This window comes from Patagioenas fasciata, chromosome 14, assembly GCF_037038585.1.
Source record: "Patagioenas fasciata isolate bPatFas1 chromosome 14, bPatFas1.hap1, whole genome shotgun sequence".
Classification (NCBI taxonomy): Eukaryota; Metazoa; Chordata; class Aves; order Columbiformes; family Columbidae; genus Patagioenas; species Patagioenas fasciata.
Genome location: NC_092533.1, coordinates 8,851,510 through 8,869,434, shown reverse-complemented (window position 1 = coordinate 8,869,434; position 17,925 = coordinate 8,851,510). Strand labels below are relative to the sequence as shown.

General features: G+C 38.0%; 1 protein-coding gene across 2 annotated transcripts in view; it reads left to right on the top strand.

Moving 5' to 3' along the window:
- Positions 1–17,925, top strand: part of SPOCK1 (SPARC (osteonectin), cwcv and kazal like domains proteoglycan 1) — a 275,752-nt gene that overhangs the window by 142,327 nt on the left and 115,500 nt on the right. For both annotated transcript variants that reach the window (XM_065849049.2, XM_071814742.1), the window contains exon 4: positions 15,689–15,803. In XM_065849049.2, the coding sequence (XP_065705121.1) occupies positions 15,689–15,803 (115 nt within the window). The remainder of the gene's footprint in view (positions 1–15,688; positions 15,804–17,925) is intronic.

Sequence of the window (17,925 nt, the reverse complement as noted above, 5' to 3'; positions counted from 1 at the left end):
CTATGACAGTTGATAATAGGCACACTCCATCTCAAAGAAATAATAAAAGGAGTTATATGGCAAACCCCCATGTATGACTGTAGCACTGGACAAATTTTACAGCATTTTGAAGCTACATACATTATCTAGATGTTCCTTATGTGATGCTTTTAAGATTTCTTCTTCATACATTGATTGTGTATATGTTCTGTATGAATGCACTTTGCCATCTTTACATTAATTTGGGGAAACTGATTAAGTGAAGCATGCAACAAATCCACTATTCTTTATTAGCTAATTATCTGATTGTGAGTCCCAGCATTCAGGAGTTCAGGCAAATAATAGATGTGAATTGTTCATCACATGAGAACTGCTGTAATGAGTAAGAACAAAAGATTCCAGCTGTCATGGTCTCCTCTTTCTGATACACTGTCAGGGGTGAGCAACAAAGATACCATAGCCAGAACACCAACCAGAGACAGAGTCACTGACCCAAACTGTTCCTAATGCTCGGCTTCCATTTTCTCTTCTAGAATATAGTATGAGCGGTAATACGTATTACCAATATGCCAGCCTTATCATGGTGGCCAGAATGTTTATTTCTACTGTTGTTGTATTTCCATTTGCTTCCTTTTTATTTGTGCATTTTTTCTCAGCAGTGGAGTAGAAGGATTTTAGTCCCTCAGGTGACCAAAGCTGCTGTTTAGATAAGCCTTGATTTTCCATACCTTCCTGTTGGTCCGGCTTATGAATCATTTAAGAAAGCCCATTTAAAAGCAGAAATTGAAATACTGATCCAAAAATCCTGAAATCAAAGCTTCCACTGGTCTATGATAATACCCACTGTTTTATCATTAAAAAATAAGTATCTGTAAAATGGCCATTTTTAAATGTACACATTCTCTGGTACAGGCGCTTAGTGCTTCCCATACAGGTAATGACTCCTCAGGTATGTTGAGGTTTCTATGGCATTTGTCAAGGCTACCGGTAAATGCCATCAGATGAAGTTGTGGGTAAACACCGTTTTACAGGATCAGCACTCCAGCTGTAACACTCTGGGATTTTAAACACGGTGAAAGATTATTTGAGATCAGTCATAGAAAAGACTATGTTCATTCTAATGTCACTACAAAAACGTGGCAGTCCACTGCCCGTAAAAATGCACATCAATCTTCGATATTTGCAGTCATGAGCCTGCTGAGCTTCCTCGTCATGTGTTTGCTTTCTCAGGATGCAAATAAATAGGAAAGGTCAGTAAAGCCCTTCTAGCTGCAGCCTTTTGGCTTGGTCTTGTTTCATTATAAAACCAAATGATCCAGAAATCCAACTGAAAACATAGATAAGTGATGTGAAATTTAGACACACTAACAAATTACCAGTAGGGGAACATGCTGAGTTTCAAATCCCCCACAGCCTGAGAGACTGCTAAATTAATTAGCTAGATAGGAAACTTCCAGGAGGAGCTGTAGAGACAATCCGCTGAAAGGAGGGAAGAAGGATCTTTCTTCTGAAACAATGACGTTGGCATTTTGACACCTATTGTTCTAAAGTGTTTGCCAAGCCCTTAAAAAAAATCTGACTATATATTAAGTGCACCACTATCCACCTTTAGCAGATACTAAGAGCCAGTAGTAAAGGCTACACACATACTAATGGCCATGTCACATATAGATTCTTTCATGTGTAAGGAGCCTATTATGCCTAATAAATATCTTGACTGTTATTGGCTGTTCAGGTCACATTAAGAGACCTGATATGGTAGTCTTCCTTTAGGGAAAAAAACAAATCATGAAGATTTGTGGGCCATTTAAAAACCTATAGGGCATGAAATTGATACTGTGTGAAAAAGAGAGAAAGGAATTCTCTCATTAGGTCTTGCACATTAATACAAAGGCTGTTGCTATAGTTTAATCTGAGTTAATGTGATATATCTTTGTAGATTGTTTATACCAGACATACACAAGGAATAATACATTAAAATACTGATTTTCTTTTAATTATGCTTTTTAAATGTTTCCACTGGTTTTCTATGCATATGTATTGTGTATGAAAAAGCAAGGGACAGTTATGTAAGTAACTGAATTAAATACCCTGAACTGAAACGCTGACTCCCTGCTTCCAAATTGTGATGTATAACACAATGGCTCTAAAGCATTATGAGCAGAGTTACATTTTTACTGAACGCTGATACTGCCCCTGCGGCAGCAGTAGAGGCTGGTGTGATGATGGTTCTTTCCTAGGTTTAACTGCTGCTCAGGCTTTCTAGTTCATACAGCTGTTCCCCACCTCTGTATCTCAGTAAACAAAGTTACTTTAATATCCAAAGTGGTGAAAAAGGGTCAGAGCACAGAAGGCGAAGCTCTTGGTTAATATTTTGTCTCCTTCACACCTAGCATTTTCAAGTTGTCTACAGTCTGCTCTGGCATGACTTATACTGGATGAAAATGTTGAGTTAGGTTTTCTGACAGAAACTCTATTTTGAAAAGTACTATGAAATCAGCTGGAAAAATGATCTCGCCCAAATTAGAAATGCAAATTCAGTCATCATGTAAGACAAACACATTTTTTCTGAACAGATTTTGATGTTTGACTACGGTAAAATTAAGCTAAACTTGCTTTCCAGTTCAGTGTCAGGCCAAATAACACAGGGGGGTGTTGCAAACCCCACAGGGGAGGAAGGGGGAATCGGAAAGGAGCAGAGATACTCCCGCATTGTCAGTCTATCTTGCCGTATGGCTTGGTCCACCCTCTTCTTGCAGTAGAGACCTCTTTGTAGTCATTCACCCTTATTAAAATGCCACTTTACTGATTAAAAGCAAATACAAATATATTCTGCAGGAGCAGCAGTGGGATGGATAAATCATGCTACAATACAATTTATGTTTCCTTAACATCACAGCACATTTATATAAAGTGATTTTTTTTTCTCCTTAGTACTAAGGTCACAGTTTTACCATTTCTATCTTCTGACTGTTATTTTTCAACAAGGATCTTGCTTGAAATTGGAAAAACATCTGGCATTATTTGGTGTTTCCTCCCATCTGAGATCCACACTTGTCCTTCTGCATTTCCCATATTCACTGAGAATGGTGAAGTCTAGAAGGAGATAGAAGTTGCAGGTAACACATCTTTTCAGTTCAAAACTGAATGAAGTTATTAATAATTCATTTAGAATTAGAGTGGTAGTTCCTGCTGGTGTCCTGCCTGTTTCCCATCTTCTGTCTCCAAACCACTGTAACACTGTTTTTTGCTCTTCACGTTTTTCTTATCTCAAATTCAGGGCAATGCCTCCAAGTACATCTAGAGATAGATCAGACAAGTTGATTCTGGAAATATAATATATATTCCCTGAAAGGGAGTAAAACCCAGTTTCCAATTCCATTGTTACTTTGTGTTTGAATTATTCAGCATTACTGATATACATGGTTCCTTTTTATTAGAATTCCCTTTTATCTTTGTTCTAATAAAAAGTAACATGTACATCAGGAACCCTGAATAATTCAGTGTCACTTCATAACTCAAGAAGCTTATTCTTTTTCAAGGCCTAGGTGTTCCAGAAATGAAGCAGTTCTCCCAGGAACAGTTGTTCCTCTGTTGTAGAAGTGGATTTTAGCTACCGTGCCGAGTGCAATGTTACAGAATTTGCTGTTGTATTGCCTGAGGCAGCCTCGGCTCTTTCTTTATGGGAAAAGGACAAAATAATATTTTAGCCATTCCAGGCAGTTACTCAAGTATTCACAAGAAACTGTTAAAACTTTAATTCTTCAAAGAGGATCTTTTTTTTCAGAATTATTTTCGCTAAGTATTGGCAAAAGAAATAGCATTTCTCCGCTGTCAGATGATATCTTCATCAATGTACCATTTTTTGAGAAACATAAAGCTTTTTAATTAAACTATAAATCTTATTTTAAGCCTTTTAAATATTAGTTTTGTATGTTTAAAAATTATTATCAATCACTTATAAAAAGAGATACCGAGATGCCCTGGAATGCATTCATGAGACTAAAATTTGAACCTGGTATGCATGTACCAGAAAACTATAAAAAGCCAACTGCAAAGCATTCAGATTTAGCAGCAGCTCTGGAGAGATGATCTTTTGTTGTTGAAAATTAATTTTGAGGTCTCGTAACCACGAGAGGAACTGTAGACTGTGTGAATTAAAAGTTGATCATCAGTTTCCACACTTCTGTAGCAAATAAAGTGTAGCAAGAAAAAAATGTAGAAAGAAGTCAATATTATTATTTTTTTTCCTTCTGTAGATATTGTTCATCAGGGCAGTACACATCCTATAACTTCATATTTTCATTGCTATCATACCACTAGACACTTCTAAATGGCAATGCTAATGGTCTTCCTTTTGACCACTTTCCATCTTCCAGCCCATTTGACAATCTACTTTTTCCACTTCTGATGGTAGCTGTTTATTTTACCCTTCCATTTCATTCTGTGCAGAAAAAACGCCAATCTCCTACTGTTTAGAAACTCCCAGTCCCAAAATTTCTTTCTTTGGCACAATTTCAGCAACTGCTGCTCAATTCCAGCAGAGTTAATTTTTACAACATGATTTTGTAGTTTATGAATTTTCATCTTTATTTGCTTCACATAAGAGATTCTCTTTTTCACTCTCTAGTGAGGAATGGTATTAGATATTCACTGATTTTTAACAGCACTTGTTAGATTCATGCTAGAAGAAGGAATCCTCTTTGCTGTATTTATATTTACTATACTTTAGAACCAGCCGAGACAGGTGTTTATCCTCTCATTTATTTTCCACTTAAGCCTCCTCCAGATATCAATTATATGACTAATTGATTATCTATAGAGGAGCTTCATCTTTTCCTGCTTAGGTAGTTCCTCTCAAAAACAAAGAAAATTACATTAAGCTACAATCTGTTAGGCTAGCCAGCCCCAGCCAGTTTACACTTTTGACGTGTTTTGTGTTGTACAGATTTCTAGATTATGGACAAACCAAGTTTAGTAGGAGTAGTGCTCATTCTCTAGGGTCATGTCACTATGTCATGTCTCATGGCTAAAATCTCTATAACTTGAAACTTCTAATGTATGTTTGTTTGTTTCGACGATAAATTCTTTACCTCTAAACTTACAAATCTGTGATTTTACTATTTCATCTCTAATCCTGATGCGTCCTGCAGAATGCTGCCCATCTTGCAAGGTTTTCCACTGCAGTGCCAGGTTGACAGAGACTGGTTCCACATGATAGGACTGAAACCGCTATCTTTTCATCATGAAAGCAGTCTTTGAAAAGTTTTTTATTTTTGTGTTTGTTTTGCTCAGCACACACTAAAATTAATGTGATAAGGAAACAAATCTTCCTCTGTTGATATGGAAAATAAATGTTTTGCCCATGTTTCCATGGAGACAATCAGGCTGCCATAAATGAACATGAAATGGCTCTTAGTTCTGCAGAATTTAGCTGTGTTGAAATCATTATATTACAAGTCATTCACAGGGGCCCTTTGCTTGTGTTCTGTGACGCCTTCCAAGGGTGTCTGGGTGATTTCTAGACAGGTAAGTGTTACTATCCCTATTTTAACTGCAGGAAAAAAGCGGGAGGCATAGAGTGACTAACTCATTTATCCCCAGACAGAAAAAAGGCAATGACAGCACCAGGAACACAATGTAAGGGTGTCCTTTCCTTCCTGCTTGGTTGACTAGGACAGGCACAACATCTCCACCAAGATGCTAAGGACAAGTGTAAAGTCGGTAGTTCTTCCTTGGCATACTGGTTCAAAGAATGCTATCCATATTGTGCCTTATTAAATAAGCATAAGTTTAGCTCCTATATTTTATACTCAATAGCTGATAACGTTTGGAGTCAAATTCTGTTTCATTTATCCTGGCAAATAAGCAAAGGAACTTAATGGAAAATGTAGAGGTTTTCTCATTTCCAGGACTGAATGTCTTATCTAGTTTAACATTTAAATATGAGTATGTAGTGATGTGCAGAGTGCCTGGCTGGGAATTGCTGTAACTCTAACAACATTGACATTTGGTCTGTCAACAAATAGAGGAAAGTCGTCAGCCTTTCAGAGAATTCATATCCATAATTTCTATTGCTTACCTAGCTCTCTACAATGCTACGCTAGAAAAGAATGTAATTATGCATACTGAAATACTGATTCATGAAAACGGTAGTTTGGTCCTCATTCTTTACTATTTGCTGATGGAATCAATAATAACAGTCATGCACTTTTGCTTCTGTGTTACCTCTAAAATGTAAGCATTAAAAGATAAGTTATGGATGTTTTCAAATGAGATTTAATGACTTAAAATATCTAGTAAAGAATGATAAAATTTGATTGGGAAGAGATTTTTCTCTATGAAAAATACAGAAGGGTTCTATACCCACTTATATTTGTTTCAGTTTTGTTTTTTCCTACTCATAGTTCACAGTGTTACACTTCATTATAGTTCTCAATCAAAGTTAGAAAAGGGTTCAGTTTCTCACAAGCTTGCTGTTCAAATTAAATAATGGTAAATTTTTTTCCTATTATACTATTGCTTCAGTTAAAGTATAGATTACAACAGCCTCAGTAGTATTATAGAAGGGTTTCATGACATATGATGCAACTTCTTTCCAAGCAAATCAAAATATGTGTTTGTATTCATCTGAAACGGGAAAGGAGTATCTATAATTATGCATAAATAATTTAAAATGTTATTTTCTGAACAAGGTGTAACCGGTTTTGTTTTCATTGGCCTTGGAGTAAAATAATTTATATTAAACGAAATCCCACTGAATAAATGATAATTCACTGCAGTGTAACAGAAAGTCAAAATAGTCTAGGTGAGTTCACTGGAAAAATTATATTTGTTATTCCAAAATTACCAGAGGATTGTCAAGTCCAAGCATTCAGAAATCTCAAATTTATCTTAAATATATTTAAAAAAAAAAAAAAAGGAGTTATTTTTTATGGCTTTGATTTTTAAAAATCTTTGTAGTTTATGTTTTTGGTATTTCCCCAGTAGCAATGAGAACAAAACCTTACTGGCTTTTGGAGAGAAAAACAGAGTTCTGTTCTGGTGCTAGGATCCGGAGATTTAAGGGAATCAGCCGGTATCACAGGACCCAAGTTCAATCACAGATGTGGAAAAAGCACGATCAGCTTCTTGCAAAAATAATGGCTTACAGTCATTTCCCAAGATGTTATCAGTGAGCCAGTTCTACCAGTGTGGATATCCGATTGCTTTCTCTCTCTTTTCCTCATGTTCATTTGCTAGAAAATTGAGCTCGAGAGTCTGAGGGGGTGAATTTCATTCCAGCAGGGATCTGGCTGGGCTTGGAGGTGCCAGCGGGGCGGGAGGCTGGCATCAGTAATGATTCTCCTGCAGAAAAAGCCACCCCTGCCTGGGCAGAGCATGGCAAAGCTGTTGGGGTGGAATCAGCTGGAGTGAGCAGCAGGATGCCTGGGGTTAGAGATGCTTCACCGCGTGGTCTTGGGGTACCTTGGAAAAGTGAGCAGAGAGCTGAGAGTGACCGAAGGAAAGTCACGTTTTCAGCCCTGCTCCTGCGCTGAGTGTCTGTTAAGACTGCAGAACTGTGTCCTCCCTGCAAGGCAGAAGCAGCAGAGGTTTCTTCATTTTCTTATGTGCTACCAACTAAAGATTAGATCAATCTTTTGAAGTTCTCTACTTCCATCCCAGGAAGCTTGAAGCTGGATCACCCCAGGGGTTTTGAGGACTCTCAAGGCAGAAACCGTAGAGCTGCTGTCATTAAACACATGGCAAAGCCCCATGAGGCCCAGAGAATGGGGTTATTTTTGTACACTCACTGCTTCCTGGAATTAATAATTGAATGGAACATCTGACCAATGTCCTTCTGCCTGTGGGGTTTTTAGGTCTGTTTTGCCTTCAACTTTCCGGGACATGCAGAAACACACCCTCAGGTATGACACAGACAGGGACAAACTGTGACATAGTGGGAGTGCTTGAAATTTAGAGAAGCATTATGGCACTGATGCCAGATCATACATTATTGAACTGGTGCCAGTGTTCTGTACTTGCACGTTGGTTGAACCTTTGCCTCGCAGGCAGGAGAATTGTTTGTGAGAAGTGCACCTGGTGCTCCCTGAAATACAAAGCGAGTATTTGACAGCTTCTTTTTCTTCCAGTGGAGGCTTGGTTTTTTTCAGATCCAAAAGAAAGTGTGAAAAAGATAAATATATTAGCTAAACATGCTTAAGTATATGAAGTATTTTAAATCTGCCATCTGCCCCAGTGTAGGGAAGTATTCGAGATACATTTGCAGTATGTTGAGATATAAATCGTAATGATTCTTTGTCAGAAATCAAACTGGGAGCTTCTCTTTTATGACCGTTTAGCAAATCAATTTTGGACTTGTACATGTCTCTTTACTAGTTGCTAGCAAATACCTGTACTGATAGTTGTGACTGATGATGACATCCACCAATGGAAACACATTTCCTAGCTTACAGTCCTACCTTTTTTTTTCTTCACTTATTTTGACTGCATCAGATTTCTGTCCATTTGTCAAGGAAATTCATTTAAATACTTGGGTTCTTATCCTTCGCTTCAGAAAGGAAATCTGTAGAGTTCTGTGAAGCATCTTTTGCCTTGGCTGGCCCTTAGCAATGTCAAAAGCAATTATATGTCACTTATAAGAAATTATTTTTGAAAGTACCTGGAAAAATGAAACTAGATGTTTCTGTGCACTATACCAATGTCTTCAGCCACTCAAATGTTGGGGTAGTCCAAAAGGAAAATATACAAAAATACTGTGAAGGGATGGAATAAATGCTGACAGTTTGAGATGTTACTGTTTAACTGCCTTGAGAAATTCCATTTACTGAAAATAATTCACATACATGTTTGAAACATTCAGGCCTACGGTAATTAATTTTCAGCTGAATTGATTTCTGCATGCAAATTGCTGTGAGTAATTATGCAGAGAGGGAGCATGTGAGAGAGAATGAGAGACTTAACTATCTGAGCTTGTTAATTGAAGACATGTTCTCCCCTAGACTTGGGGGACAGTAACACCAATATTCTCCCTAATGGACCAGAATGATTTATGCGAAGACTTGCAGAATCAGAATAAATACTATTGGTAATTATTTGCAATTGATGGGGGTGGTTGGGTGTAATCTGTTATTAAATAACTTTTTAAAAAAAAAAAAAAAAAAGATTTATTAATACCAGTTCTGAGAAGAAATTATATAATTAGCTCCAGTAAACAACATAGCTGTTCAATATGGCCACTTAACAACCTGTAAGAGAAGAAAATCTGGGGGAAAGGTATAGGCAAAACCCTTCTGAATGGGGTGATCTCATTGCACCTGGAAAAAGCTCCACCGACAATCTAACCTCAGCACATAGATTGCTTGGAGTTTACCTCTGGAGCACTGAAAACTACTGTGTTTTCACAGAGAAGCAGAAATGTTCACCTGAGCGCTTTTTAGTTCATGGCCATGTTTACCTTAAGGATAAATGTATAAACTCATCATCTGCTTTAAAGCTGAGTCTAAGCTCTAATTGTTTGGGGGAAGTCTATGGTTTATTGCAAACAACTGAAACATTAAAACCAAAATTGGTTTTAGCCATCATGTGTTGAAAACATGCCTGTTTGCTAGCGAATATCAAGGGCAAAGTTTGTAGAGACTTTTATTAATACACATTTAAGCTAGCTGCATGGTTTACACATTTGCTATATGACAGTTTTCAGGGAAGTATATAGTAAAATTTCTCTAAGTGACTTCTTGGCTGCTTTGATCACACTTTCTCTTCGGCTGTCACGGTGCTGTAAATGGAGAAAAGATGCTGATTTGAAATGTTGTCTCTAAAATCTGAAGTTTGACATTAGCTGCAATTTGAGGCAGGTGAGGAGTCAGCCTTCCACCCAGAGCAGCTTGTGTCGGCAGATTTCTCATCCCCCCACCCCATTGTTGACTTGTACGGCCTGGAGCTCTGCTTTCCTTCTGGTGCTTGCTTTGAAGTCTTGCTGGAGTCAATTAATACGCAATAATATTGAAATGCACATCTGTAATGTAACGCATCATTTAATTGAGAGGCTTTGTTCTATTATCAATCTCTTTTGTCTTAAAATGTGCACAAGGATCTCTGCATTGAAGACAGCAGGTTGCATTTTCAGGTTCATCATACCTTTCTCAACAGATGTTCTTCTCTTCTTATATAGCCAGAACAGTTCCAAGGGGATTGCATAAAAGCAACTGCTCTTGACATTTCATTATGCAGAAGTATTTTTGTCATTGAGTGATCATAGTACTTATTGTCAGGCAATTTCAAAAACAAAAAACCCAATATTTACATAATGCCATTCCTTTTTGATTGCGTAGTTTGTTTCAGCTCCACTAAACAGCTATGAGCTTGAAATTACTCTCTTCCCCCCAATGAATGGTCATAAAAACAAAATCAAGCTCATAAATCTTGCTGTGAACTAGTTGTACAGTTTCTGCAGGATTACACATCCATTGCTGCAAGACATTGAAAGTATTTATTTGTTATCGCTCTTTTAAAGTCAAATGTGTGAAAAATAAATTTACTCTGTTGTGATTACCACAATGACCCACAGCTGCAACATATAGACTTACAGTCTTAGATAGCAGCTTCTCTCTGTACTGCCGTTGTCTGAACTAAGGAGTTTCCTCCAAGTCATAAGTCTTCTTTTACAGTGGTTATATATAAAAACATGAAATGTAATAGAAAAGTATCTCAAATACTGCTGTTAGGTCTTTGTCCAACACTGATTTATTTATACTGCAAATACACAGCCTCTGGTGAATGATACAGGGAGGGGAGAGAAAAGTGTGTACAGCTCATAAAGGAAGGTTCTCTGGGGTTTGGGATGGAGCTGGCGTTTGTAATCCTCTTGATATTGGCAAGAGATGTCAATGTACCATTAGGAGGTTGTTAATGGTCTGCTGCAGTCCCTGGTGTTGATTGTTTACCAATTATTCTGGTATCTCTGTGAGGTAACCACAGAAGATTTATAGTTTTAATAGGGAACTTAGGCTGCTATGCATAATAAAAGCTTGACCAAAAAAAGGAAAGCAAGTATTTTGTCTCTTAATGACAGGAATTCTGATTCTGCACCTGTGTTTTGTACAAATGGGCCTGGCATAGGTTTTAGGTTACTGCGTACAGATGAAATCCTTTCCCCTTTGCAGTGCACTCAGCTGACCTGTAGACTATAATTTTCCTACAGAAATGTGGTGGCCAGTGAAGCAGAAGCCTTAGACCATCTGACGACTTCTTCCCTTGTGGTCTGCCAGAGCAGAGGAGACTTCAGAGCTCAGGGTACCAGTATAGTTGGCTAGAAAACAAATGTCAGCTGCAGAAACATCTAGGTGTAAGTGAGGGAGAGTAAGACATTTTAGCCAAGAGAAAAAGGCAGAAATTTTAAATTTTCCCAAGATAAAAAACTTCAGAAGATGTTTGTACTGCCAGACGTGCAGTACTGTATTTCCCTGTATTTCAGCCAGCTGTCTCCTGGGATGGATGCTTCCCTTGGAGACCAACTGTGCAGAGATTTGAACCACATGGGAAAAGTTCAAGACAGAAAACTGCGGAGCCTGGACTCACAAAAAGATAGGCAGGGAGACTGAAGTGGGTTTTCAGCAAAAGATTTATATGCATGTAAAACCCTTCATTCCAATCCTGGCTGAACAGATATCCCTTCCAAAAATTTTAGACCAATCCTCAGCAACTGTCAGGTTATATTAACCAACCCTATCCACCTCACCTTCAGTCTCAAGCCTAAAGAAAAAGGAGGAAAAAGTTCATATGTTACAGCCAGGCTTAAGCAATTTTATTATTACTATGTAGACAAAGCTGAGTAACTACATGCAGACTCTTAACATAGAAAAGGAATGGCTGTAGTTTTCCTTTCAAGCTGATAAAATAACATTTTTTATAATAAAAAACTTCAATTTTTTTTTTCTCGCTCCTCTTCCCACTTTATTTGTTTGTACTTTTGGCTCTTCATTTTCAAAGATTTCATACTCATTCCTTTAGGACAGAAAGAACTGTGATGACAAATATGGTTGTTATGTTTCATCTTACTCCCAAGGGTCTTTTCTTCTGCAGATGATGAGCATCTGCTCCTACTCATGTAGAAGTATGATTAACAAAGCATGATCTTTGATTAGCATATTTCAGAAATTGTTTCTTATTATGAACTCTCCTTAGGGCTTGTGTTGCTGAGCAGTAGAACAACCTTCCAGATTTATTTAACATGTCAAGGAACTTTGCAGACTTATAAATCCCTGTTTTGACCTTTTATGTTCACATGGGTCATGCATTCTGCATAAGTGGAAAAAAATATCAAGAAATAATAATCCAGATCGTGGGGTTTATTGTTGTCTTCTGGCAAAGCTCACAGTTTTGCTTGTATTTAATAAACTTCCTTTTGCTGCTTTGAACTGTATGTAAGGGCTGTTTGTAATGAATAATAAATGATGCTGGTGTAGTGTGTTCCATTTAAGGGTTTTTGTGAGCTTTTCCACCATGAATGAAATAATTCCTCCAACACACAGGTGGGGAAAAGCTTTATTTGTTATTATTGCCAGCATTATTATTCTTTTCAGATTTTACAAGCAAAACACTGAGGTAGGGAGAAGTTGAGACCTGATTTAAAAGGAGAAAGTGGCTGGGATTTCCAGCCACATCTTTTCTAATTCCTGTGCTTCAAACTGATGACCATTCAACAGTATTTTACTTTTTCAATAGACAATTTTTTACTTGCAAAACATTTCAAAGTTGTGTTTCTTTTATCAGTAATGTATTGTGTGATGCTCTTCCAGAATGTACACACTTCAGATGTGTATGCGTTTTTATTGCCTTAGCAGATGTAAGGAGTTCCTGAAGTGGATATAATTCTTCAGTAAGAGTAAATTTTACTATGAAAAAATGCCAAGTATTGAAACTGCATATGATGTCACACAGACCATGTGGGCCTGAATCTTGTTTCTCTTATTCATGCCAAACCAGTATTGACTTTCAAGGCTAAACCCACATCCCCACTTCCAGAGGCTCTGGCTGATAGAAAACTCTGAGCACCAGGCCAGAGAGTGCTCTCCAGCAGCCCGGCGATGTTGGCAGCTATTAGCCCTGGGCTCCCAGCCAATTTGCACAATGGTTTCTGTTGATGCAGCATTTTGCATCAAGGATGTGTCACCAGCAAAAGCAGACAACGTGCATGTGCTCCAGTAAAAGAGCAAGGCCAGCTGCAAGCCAGCCAAAGTTCTGGTCATTAAACTTTTCTGTGTGGATGTGACCTTTGAATTACATCAGCCCACTGAATTTATAATCTGGTGACCCTTCATGCTCCAAGAGGCGTTTATGTCTTAAAGGCTTTACAGAAGGAGGCTGCTCACTCTGCTTCGCAGTTTAAGAATATCTAGGTAAGACAGGAGGAAATTGTGCTTTGCCATTTCAGTCCCTCTCAGATACCTGCCTCAGTCTTTAACTCGGTCTCTAGTGAGAGAATTAGTAAAAGGATTAAGAATGTATATCTCACCTGCGATGTTCTGGGAATGTAAGAGCAGGGGCTGGGCTAATTCTCTTGTGTCTGTTAATCTGACTTAAAAAAGACACCCAAAGGCAAAACACCCCTGAAGATCATTCTCAGCCTCTGGTGTTTGCAGTGGGACAGCCCCTGAAACACCACCAGGGTATTTTCCTAATGACAACCTTGTTTATGGTGCAGGAAGCAGATTGTCTGTTCTCCTTCCTTGCTCACTTTACCTTTTACATTAATTTTAATGGCTCTAAAAGAAAAAGCTTTTAACACTCACATTTTGTTTTTACAATTTCCCTGTCTCTTCCACCAAAAGCATTCCACTAAATACAAATGCACTAGAGAAGCTCAGTTGCCCATCACAAATGTGTAAGGGGTGTTAATGTGGTTGGACCTTGTAGGTGTAGCTGTATAAACCAACGTCGAACAGCTGCAGCAGTTCAGCGCTGCAGGGAAACAGAAGAATCCTCTGCTTGTTGGAAGTACCTTTGCTGTCATATAAAAAAATTTCGTACATACAAACCTGAAACTTCGTCTACTTCGAACAGTATCCTTTAAAAGTTTCTCTGATCATTCAGTACAAGTGGGAAACTCAGTTATCACAATGTGCAATAAGAGCTTCTTACAGTCCCAAAATGAAACTAAAAGTTGCCCATTTCCACAAGTGTCCCATTATGTGGAGAGGAACAAGAGAAGTAAAATGGGATTTGAGGATACACTGAAGAGGAACAGAAAGTCAAATCCATGGCAAAATAATGTCCAAAGTAAAGCTCATCTAAAAATCACTTCTTAAACAAAGGTGAAATTTCTCTGTATGGCTGTGACTTCCTTTCTTCTGCAGTATTCACATAACCATTTTTTGAGTATTTCTAATTCATCCTGGCAGATATGTCTTAGTGCTGATCTTTAGAAGCATCCTTTTGTAAGAGAATGAATTTAGATAGACGGCATTTCGAATGGGACTTGATTGCAGAAAAGTATTTGTAAGAGATTTTCTTAGGTGGCATCAGTGCTCTAATTGGAGTAGTATCCAGCACAGCACTGTATCGCTCCTCTTTTATTTCAAAGATCACCAAATCATCCTCATTTAAGGAAACAGGCTGCAGAAACTTGGCAGGAGCAGGCAGGCATGCACAGTGGCAGGATAACAAATACTGTCTTGTCTCTGTTGAGCTGCTGTAAGGACCAGGAGGCTGCTCCAGGGTCTGCTCCAGTGCAGACAGCACCAGCACCAGCATCTTCTTGCCTCTCTGAAGCAGCAGCTTGTTCTTCTTCTAAGTTCAGCCTCTCTTGCTCCCTTTGGGTGCTAAACAGGATGATCCCAAACTACATCCTGGTTTTAACACATCAAGCCTCTGATGCATGCATCTTCATTTATTTAAGGAGAGGGGAAAAGGGTGTGCCGTTCTAGTAAAGCCAAGTGTAATGTGCCATGTGCTAATTTCTTCATTTAGTGTTAGAAGATGTTATTGTGTATAAAGAAAAATATGAAAAGGCTCCTCAGACTCTTGCTACTCCTTTCTGAGTGTGTTTGTTGCATCTGAGGAAAATGGTTCATCACAAGTTAAATGGGGATCTTTGCAGGAGCCTCCTGCTAGAATACTGGCAGCGTATCGCTGTGCCCTGTCAGTCTCCTGCTGCCCTCTTCAGATAAGCAAGGTGTGTCCTGGCTAAATCCCAATTTGGGTATTTTTTCTTCTGTCTGCAATCCTTTAAGTTCATTTGCATTGTCATTAGGGTACAGCGTTATTTACTCCTTCAAGTCCACTATTGTGCTGCCAGTTATACAGTATCTGTGAAATTAATTTGATTAGTGTCAGTTATTAGATAACTTCTAAAATACTAGTCATTTTTGTTATTTGTGAGTGTATTTTATTCCACCATAACTTTTCTATGAAATGAACGGCATGATAGAGATTATTACACCAGAACTTCATCCAAAAGTATCATGTCTAAAATTTATGTGAATGCCAAGTTAGATCACTCATCAGTCTTTAAGGTCTCCGTCTATCTTTCTACTTAAACATCTCTATTTAACACGCAGTCTGTGAACAATGGCACATACCATAAAGTGGCAAAGTATTTATTCGCTCAGATATGGGAGTGTTCATTCTAACCATTTGTCATCTGTCTACCAAGAGATAACTTGATATGAATTTCTCACTTTCTTTTTAAATGTTTGGTTTTTTATAGCCCTTGATCCATCCAAAGATCCATGTTTGAAGGTGAAGTGCAGCCCACATAAAGTGTGTGTCACTCATGACTATGAAACTGCTATTTGTGTAAGTCGCAAGCAGCTGGTACACAGGTAAGGAAACTGTATGTTGTTTTTCTTCATAGACATCCAACATGATAAGAAATAAAATGAGAAAACTCCAAATTGAACATAAAACCCCATAATTTTAAAACGCTCCTTTAAAGTCTAATTTGCATTTTTTTCCAAAACTAAACAGAAGTTTTATTATTTATAACTGAGGCTATTACAAAAATATGAACTGGAACACAGTGCACCTTGTAGTATGACGTGCAGAATGTTCTTCCAGTTCTGGGAATGGTTTTCTTCTCCCAGAGAGCAGTAACGATGTATATTTTAAAATCTGAAACCTGTAATATGAAATGAAAACGTTGTATCAGAGACATGTACAGTTCCAGTAACTTAATTAGAAGCAATTAAAAAGAGATTAATCAAGAATTTTTTTAATATGTATCAACACTCTGCTTAAATTTGGTAAAGGACTGGAAAATGTTGGTGGACTTTTGTAGAGCATCTCCCTGGGGAGTCACATAATTACAGAAAGCTCCAGATGTGATCGCTGAATGACTGAATTAAGAGCAAATGAAATAGCTAATATGTTAAAAGCTTTGGCTGAGGTGTTCAAATTAGAGCACAGAATTTCACTGAGAGGAGATTTGACTAAATAAAGAAAAGCCTACTGAGTATAGGTTGAAATATGCTATGAACAATCAAGAATAAAGAAATTTACTTACAAATTTAGAGAAAGGAAACTGGCATTGCTCTACTTTGGAAATAGAACAAGTAGAACCAGTAAGGAAAGTGGTTTTGAGTATCTCCAGGGTCTCTCTGAGTCAAGACCCAGAATAAAACTGAGGAAATAAGCCCCTCCACTTGCCAACAGAAGTCAAATAAAACCTGTACTACTGTGATGGTCAACTCTGAATGGTTGGTCTGTACTTTAGGAAAAATATGCTGCATTGCTTTCCTTACATTTGAGCGATGAATCTGGGGGTTGGCTCCAGTTTCTTTCCCTATTTAGCAGGGAAGCAAAAATTTGCCTGTATAAATTCAGATCCCTAAATGTCATTGTCAGCTGAGATTCTATTTCCGCAACTGTTTAAGCCAAACTAAATTCAGGATGGTTTGATTCCCATGTACAAGTACTACATCTCGTATTATCTCCTACCTGGCTGAGGAAGCTATTCGAGTTTAAAAAAAAGATCTTTGATTTATAATACAAAGTTAACGATGTAATGTGCATGAGGCAGTATGGTTAATCTTTGGTTTTCGATATGGAATGAACCTTGGAAGGATGTTAGGAGTATGACAATGTCCAGTGCTTACATTCTAATGACATTTTGGCATTGTGTAGCTTACATTTTCTAGTTAGGATGGATCTGAATCATTTTCTTTATATAGTGGTCCTGATGATACATCGACATAGATGTTGAGCCGAATGCTTTCTGAGCTATTTCTAGTATTTAATGTCCCCAAAGTGGTCAAAATGGTACAGTGTAATGGTATACAGGAGAAGCTGAATATCCCTTTTTTCCAGAAACCGGGCTGTGTTTCATGTGATCTCTCTATGCTTCCTCTGCTGCCCGCAGCTATTTCAGCTAACCTTTGAGGAGCACTGTGACTACGGAGATGAATAGAGAAGTATTGAAAACTTACTTTGAAAATTCTCCAAACAATTTCCAGCAAGTTTTGTAATGCTGAAAGAACTACTGCTGATGTGTGATAGTGGCACATATGTCCCCAGAATGTTTTTATTCTCAAAAATATCTGGCTCCTCTTGCCTCAGAGGGTAGACATGTCAATGAGGAGAGTAACTAGGCCAAATTCTCTGCTGATTTGAATCAATGGAGCAACACCACTATTTTTTTACTTTAGTCCCACAACATTCTGTTCTTTTTTTTTGGTGCCTGACCTGAATACTGCTACACATCTGACTCCCATCATAGTTAAGACTCTGTTAATCAGGAGCAAATGCATTACAAGAGGTGGAGTTACACCTATTTAAAACCAGTGAAAGCCTGAATTCATTAGCATGGGCGCATGTGTAGCAAGAACCATCAAATAACACAGCACCATTGTGATTGCTTTGCACATCCACAGTGGTTTTGCATGTGCTCAAAAGGATTTTCCATTTCATGCATCATTATCAACTTGCTGTAGTGGCTTTACAAAGCAT